The following is a 7,877-nucleotide window of genomic DNA, read 5'->3' on the forward strand; positions in this document are numbered from 1 at the left end:
TCTCCCATTCCTTCCAAATTAGTTTGTCTTCGCTAGTAGCATTTAAAATTTGCTTTATTTATAAAATTATTAAATACGGAGTATATCTATATACTTGTTTTGAAGTTAGTATTAAAATGTAAGTAGTATATTTATAAACATTTGTTAGGAAAGTATTGAAGGCACAGAAAGAAGATTCAGATGGTTGATGTTTCACTTAGGTCATGCTGACAGCCCTGCTCCTGTGAATGGAATCAACGGCCACAGTGAGGACATAAACCAGGATTCTGTTCCAAAAGCCTCCTTAAGACTGGGCTTCTCTGAATACTGCCGAATCTCTAACCTTATTGTGCTTCACCTCAGAAAGATGGAAGAAGGTGAGGCTGTACCTAGTGTTGCTCCCATGCTCAGTCATTTACATAAACCACTCCTAATTCCTAATTGCTAAAGATTTTGTTTTGTCAGAAGAGATGATAAATTGTTCAACAAGCTCACTTTGGCAGAGCAGATCTGCAGGATATCAGCATATCTGCCAGCCTGGACATTTACTTAACAAGTTCATTGTCAGAAAAAGGTTTCTGGATTATTCTTATTAATGTTTTTGGCCAATTTTAATAGTTTTAAAGCATAATTTGGGGTTTGATAAAATATGAAGAAGCACTTAAATGTTTTAAAGGTACAAAATTACTGTTCCTGAAAATGACTTTATTTAAAATGTATGAACTTCTAGAGTATTTATACTTCATAGGCAACTAATTGAACTCAAAAGATTATGTCAGCATAAGTACATTCCAGACTAGAAATGAAGTAAAACCCTCATTTTTCCAAAGATAAAGTGTGATATCTAGACACTAATACTTTTCCTACCCTTAACTGCTTCACCATGCTATTCCAAGTTTTATCAACCTATAGTTAGCCACAAGGCAGAAGGAAAATGATGAAATCAAGGAATCAAACTTAAACTTTAATTTGGTGGTTAACTATCAGGTGGTTCTTATTTAAAAGTTCCTGTATGCGGGCTTCCAGAAGTATTCTGTCATTACTGTGACCTGTCTGAGATGGAGTAAAAGAACACCGAACACCAGAGATTGTCTTAGCTTACTAAAGATTTGAACCCTGTAATTTCTGTCCTGTTTTCCCTGAGAATTGTAAAGCAGTGGGAAGGCGGAGAGAAGGTAGTAAAGAGGCCACTAGGACAAACAGGTTTTAGCTCTACTTCCTTCTCACATAAGATTCGGGAGCTCACATGTTCTGATGTTCACATTATACTTCATTATTCTCATGCAAGTAAGTTTTAAACATGCCAGACTATTGATGGGCAAAGATATGATTAGCATCCAGACACTGTCTGTATTCCATAGATAAATTTCACTAGGTTGTCTTCCTTTCCTTAAAAAAATAAAAAAGATACTTTTCACCCAGCCAAGTAAGTTATTAATTTTCAGTTTTCAGGTAGACAGCTGTTCTTTAGTCCAGCACAGGAAGCACAACTTTAAACCAAGGAGGTCATTTACCAAGAACATTTGGATAAACCACTGAAATTTCAGTATATCAGATCCTGGAATAATGTTATTTAGTTATAACATCAGTTAGCCTATGGTAAAATTGGTTTTGTTATACATCATCTTGCTTAAAGTCACAGAACCTATTAGTGATGTTGAGTACTTACTGTATAGTCATAATAAAATTTTCCAAAGGCAACAGTAAAGCTAGAATTTTCCCATTTTGATTTCACATTTTATTAACAATTGCTAGAATCAAGTCTTAGTAGAATTTTCTTTTATTATACTTTATTTCTGTGACAGTTATATTATTCATGTTCCAGCCGTTCTTGTGAATTTAGCATTCTGCTTTGGACTCTTAAGAAGCAGACAGTTCAGTCAGTATGGGTAGACCTTGCTGGAATAAATTGTTAATTGTTTATTTTGAGTGAATGCTTATGAATTTTATTTCTCAGTTGACCTCAATTCCATAAATGCTTGCTTTTTCATTCCTAATTTAAGCTTCCAATTGCCATTGGCAAACATTTTTATAGATGATGAATGAGAAGGTGAAGGAAACACCTTCAGACTCTGAAATCTTAGTAGCTTTAAGAAATCTGTTTCTTATAATCTCTACTTTGATTTTTCTCTTCAGGATGACATCAGATGTACTTTAATACAAGTAATATGATAGGTTATTTCATGCTTATGCTGGAACATTGCAAACCTTATTTTAGCAAACGTACTTTCTTACTGGTTAATGGTTATCTTATCTGTACGTTATCTTGTGTATGCAAACTCCAGGGATTGACAGTACAATTTTCAAGATAATTTAATCATTTTAAAATGTGTTTTTTTGTTGCAGAAGAAGATGAGTCGGCATTAAAAAGGAGTGAGCTTGTTAACTGGTACTTGAAGGAAATTGAATCAGAAATAGATTCTGAAGAGGAGCTTATAAATAAAAAGAGAATCATAGAGAAAGTCATTTATCGACTCACCCACTATGTACGTACAGAACTTTGCTTGCTTGGGTATTAATGAGGGAGGGAGCTCATGCCTCATCTGCGTACGTTCATTAGATATTCATTTATTTTGAACCACTGAGGTCTAGTCAGAATTGTGAGTTGTGAAAGAGTTAACAGCAATTAATCGACTTATTTCCTCTTCTAAAACAAGCAGAACGTAAGTTAAATCTGGAAAAGTGGAATTGGGGTCTTATTATTTAACTGATTTTAACCTTTATTCTCTATTCCCATTACTGTACACCTTCAAACACATTACCACTGTTGCCTATTTTCTACACTTCATCTTCCTCATATCCTCCGTTGCCCAGCTTAAATGCTATGGTCCATCTCATAATGACTCTTTTCCTTTCAACTTATTCTCTCTTTGTTTTACTTTCTTGGCAAAACCCCAGCCTTGGTTAAATCTAATTCTTTTTTTGTACTTATATCCAAGCAGATAAAAATATCTGGAGAAAAGCATACAACCATGTGCCCATTCTTATTTAAATTCATGTCCACAAATCTCAAGTGTTCTTCTATTTTATCAACCTCACAGTAGCACTGTCCAGTGCTATTGCTTTTCCCTAGTCAGTTCATTCTCCCACTCTTTTCAAGGACCATTACATACATACTTTCTCTCTACTCAAATCAATTGGCCATTCTTAGCATTCAACCTGTCAGCAGCATTTGTGACAGTTGATCACTCCTTCTAGAAATACTTTGTTCACTTGACTTCTGAGTCAACATATTCTCTTGGGTCTTCTCCTGTCTCACTGGTTATTTCTTCTTAGTCACTTTTTTCTGAATCTTTCTCTTGTCACTTTTTAAGTGGAGTACTTTGCTCGGTCCTCAGAACTTTTGTTTTCATTCACCAAAGTGATCTCAGTTGGATCTGTGAATTTAACCCAAGCTACTGATGACTCCAGATTTATATCTCCAGCTCTCAACCTCTCCTCTAAACTGTAGATGTATGTAGCCAGCTGTCTATTTGTGAACTAATAGGCATCTCACATTTAATGTATTCAAAACAGTTATTCCTGCCCCCCCACCCCCCACCATTGTTCTCATTTACTCAGTTACTTTAGGCCAAATACTACAGAATAATCCTTCCACTTTCCGTCTTAACTTCTAGCAGCAAATCCTGTGAGCCCGGCTTTCAGTATGTGTATTTTCTATTCTCTTATCACTACCTTAACTGTCCCCTTTTGCAATGGCTTTCTGTCCAATAGCCAGACAGATTTTTAACAAGTCATATTATTTGAGTGCTACCTTCAAGTTCTTTCCTAACATTTAGAATAAAATCCATTCACCAGTACCATGACCTGCAGAACCATACATGATCAAGCCTCTGTCTGTCTCACTCACCTCGTTTCATTGCACCCTTTCCTTTGCCCATTCTACTCATTGACACTGCCCTTGCTGCTGTTCTTGAAACACACCAGACATGAAGGTCTATGCACTTGCCCTTTGTCTCTTTTCCCAGGTCCTCTCCTCCATTCTGGTGTCTGCTAAATGTTACCTATTCAAACATTTTTATTGCCTAGTCTCTTGAGATAGCAGCCTCCGTCTTGCTGTCACCCTCTTACCCTGCTTTGCGTTTCTTCATAGTGCTTATTCTGGCAGTATATTCTATATTGAGGTGTTTAGTTTGTCTCTCATTAGAATGGAAGCACCATGAGGGCAGGGACTTTATCTTTTGTTAACTACTGTATCCCCACATTCTACAGTTTTGCTTAGCACAGAGAGGTCAAATATTTGTTGAATGATTGAATTTTTCTGTTCAAATGGCAGAGATTTAACTGTCCTGCACTTTACTTTACAGAGCTCACTGTATAAATATTATAGGTGTCACATGTCAGAGTTGTGTCATTTGAAAAACCACTTACCTGTGAGAGCAAATGCAAATGAGTATATAATTACAGGTGTGTGTGGGGGCTGTGAAAATAGCTACTCAGACCCAAATTTAATAAATAATTTATATGGAAATAAAACAACCGGGGTAGTGAGTGCTCAGAATTATCTTTCTGGTTGAAGGCATTGTGTTTGCATCAGACCAAACCTTCCTTTCCTAGTGCCTCCATGGATCAATATAAGATAAAATGACCCATGCAAGAAATCCATATTGGGTCTACGGCCATGCCACCCTGAACACTCTTGATCTCGTCTGATCTTGGAAGCTAAGCAAGGTTGGGCCTGGTTAGTACTTAGATGGGAGACCACCTAGGAAGACCAGGTGCTGTAGGCGTTAAAAGAAAAGAAAAAAAAGAAATCCATATTGGGACACATTATGAAATGAGCTAATCTAAATTGGTATTACCTTTTTAAGTTTGACTCACTGCCAGAGCTAACTTGCTGCAAAAGACTAGAGAACTTGTATTGTGCTGATCAAATGTTCTTCCTTTGAGAGTATGTCAGTACATAGAGTGCTTGAAAGTGTCCAGTCCCTTAGTGGCATTAGTGCCCATTCTGTGGGACTTTGCCACCTTCTTAGGATCACATCACTATTTTCTGAATTCCCTTATATGGACTTGGCTAAGAGTCCTTCTCGTTGTGGACATTTTAGGCTGACTTAAATACATCATAAGCTTGAAATCTAACAAGATTTTTAAGCTACATGGCATGTTCTTTTATTTATTAGCTCATAAACCTGAAATTTTTTTCATGGTAATTACCTTTAGATTCTACTTTTATGAATTATGAATGGATGGTATATGAGTTTAGTGGCTAGTCATTAAAATTAGCATAATACTAAGTGAAACTAAATGCTTATTAGTGATAAACAGAATGATGAACATATTTACCAGAGGATTTTATACAATTGCATAATCTTAAAATTTATGCATTACATCCTATCTTTTTTTTTATCTTTATTGAAATATAATAGGCAGCTAGTTGCCTACATCTACACTGTTCAGTGAGGTTTTTTTTTTCGATTATAGTTGGTATGCAACACACCAGCCTCAGCTGTACAGCATATTGATCAGAGATGCACACACTTGCAAAGCACTCACCCTACCAAATCTAGCACCCCTTCCCTCCCACATATTCATTCCAACGTTACTAACCATCTTTCCCATGCAATCCCCATGTCTACTCTGCAGCCATCTACCTGCACCTTTCAATCCCTTTACCCTCTTTCCCCCCACCAACCTGCTTCCCATCTCATATCCCTCAAAATATTCTCTGTATCTCTGAGTTTATTTCTGCTTTTGTTGTTGTTGATTTTGTTCTTTAGATTCCACATGTAAGTGAAATCATGCGATATTTGTCTTTCTCTATTTCATTCAACACAATACCCCTTAGGTCCATCAAGGCAATATCTTTTTCCATCCCCTTTCAGTCTGTGTGTGTGTTTTAATCTGAAGCAAGTGTCTTGTAGGCAGCATATGTAGGGATCTTGTTTTCTTATCTATTCAAGCCACTCTTAATTCTTTTCTATTTGAGGTACTTGCGGATAGGAATGTAGTTGTTAACCATTCTTTATTCCTGTTTTTGATACCTGTTTTTTCTTCTTAAGTCCCTCCAACATTTCCTGTAATACTGGCTTGGTGTCGATAAATTCCTTTAGCTTACTTTTGTCTGAGAAGCTCTTTACCTGTCCTTCAACTCTAAATGATAGCTTTGCTGGATAAAGTATTCTTGGTTGTAGATCCTGGGTTTTCATCATGTTGAATATTTTGTGCCAGGCCCTTCTGTCCTGCATAGTTCTTTTTGAGAAATCAGCTGCCAGTCTTATGGGTGCTCCCTTGTAGGTAACTAGCTGCTTATCTCTTGCAGCTTTTAAGATTGTCTCTTTGTATTTAACCTTTGGCATTTTAATTATGATGTGTCTTGGAGTTTCAGTGAATCCTCTGGGTGGAGCGACCTCTGTTATCCAGTTTGATGAGGTCTCTGCTATGGCGGCGCTGTGTCTGCGCACTGGTAGTGGGGAGGGCTCAACAGAGGAACAGTGGATACCGCTGGCACTCCTACCTGGGAGAGAGCCTTGCAGCGCCCTCATCCCGACAACTCAGTGTCGCCCTGTAAGTCCCTGCGCAGCCAAATTGGCACTGATGCTCAGAGTGAGCAGGTCCGTCACCGCAAAAATCTGCTTGTGGACGTGTCTCCTTTAAGAAGCATCTGCCACTGCCGCAGCCTCCATCTCACTCAACCGCTTGAGACCGGGCAGCCCCGCATCTTCTCCCCTTCCTACCTTCTACTGTTGCAGGGTGATTTCTTGGATTTCTCCCTAGTTGTATGGCTTGTTCATCGAGATGCCAGGCAATTTTTCCTTGCTGCTGCTCCTTGTTTCCATCACAACTTTGATTTGGTCACCATCTATGCCATTTTATCCCCTCCTCACATCCTATCTTTTTTGAAATTATATTTACATGTACTTGATGTAATATCCCAGAAAGGCTTAAAATCACAATGTTTGTTGAGCTTGCTTATATATTTCTTAATTTTCAAAGGTTTATGGTATGAAAGATCTACCACCTAATGGAAAGGGAGTTTAGCAGAACTTGATAACGATTTTAAGGTATAGTCCTTTTTCTGGGAGTTTCTGGAGAGGAAGTGAAAGAAAATGCTAATAATAGCAAGCACCCAGAAGAAGGGTCAAGTTCTCGGTATATGGGCATTTTTGTAATACTGCTGGACACCTGAGGACCAATAAATATTGTATTTCACAGGATCATGTTTTAATTGAGCTCACCCAAGCTGGACTGAAAGGCTCCACAGAAGGAAGTGAGAGCTATGAAGAAGATCCCTACTTGGTAGTTAACCCTAATTACTTGCTTGAAGATTGAAATATTGAAAGTAACTAACCAGAGAAACTGTTCTGCCTCCTTCCTTCTGACCTGGAATCTGAATGAAGCTCTACTAGCAAGAGAAGCATTTCTGGGAGCAGTGCTTCAGAAAGGTTTATTTTTGAGAAACAACCAAGTTGATGGTCCTGTGTGTCACATTCCTGTCATATGCTTTAGTGCCAGTGTGGGCTTTAACACTTTGTTTAGTGTGCTTCTTATGTAAATGAAGTCAGAACCTAGTAATTTGTAGTTTCTGTAACTAAGACCTTTGTTTTCATGTGTAGGAAAAAAACTATATATGTGGTTATCTTAATGGGGAAATGACTTTCCAATTGCTAACTATGGCTTTTTTTATAATCAAAATAAAATAACTTGTTCTGAAGTTGTCTATTGGATTTATTTCTACTTTATATTATTCCATCTACTTGTGAATATGAGTCTTTTTCCCTTTTTGCTTAATCTAGGGCAAGGGGTTGGAAGTTTGGCATTATGGTAAACCTTCAGGATTAGGTTCCTGTGAGGAGTCCTTGGAATTAGTATGAAGGCCAAGGTGGCCTTGAAGATGACTCTCTGTGGTTAATTCCAGTTCTTTTTTTAATCGTTTATTGTTTTTGAGTTTATTATAC

At 37.6% G+C, this 7,877-nt stretch overlaps 1 protein-coding gene and 1 non-coding gene across 2 annotated transcripts in view; both read left to right on the forward strand.

Moving 5' to 3' along the window:
- The window catches only part of MCM6 (minichromosome maintenance complex component 6), a gene marked incomplete at its 5' end in the record, with an annotated part of 33,382 nt that extends 25,749 nt beyond the window's left edge, over positions 1–7,633 (forward strand). Inside the window, 3 exon segments of the mRNA XM_023527524.1 lie at positions 149–356; positions 2,326–2,465; positions 7,135–7,633. Coding sequence (XP_023383292.1) covers positions 149–356; positions 2,326–2,465; positions 7,135–7,251 — 465 coding nt within the window.
- On the forward strand, positions 4,591–4,709 carry LOC111736104. The gene has a single exon (XR_002779081.1). It is a non-coding gene; the product is annotated as a 5S ribosomal RNA (ribosomal RNA).
- Positions 7,634–7,877: the final 244 nt, after the last annotated feature.

Source organism: Pteropus vampyrus, unplaced genomic scaffold (genome assembly GCF_000151845.1).
Source record: "Pteropus vampyrus isolate Shadow unplaced genomic scaffold, Pvam_2.0 Scaffold17, whole genome shotgun sequence".
NCBI lineage: Eukaryota > Metazoa > Chordata > Mammalia > Chiroptera > Pteropodidae > Pteropus > Pteropus vampyrus.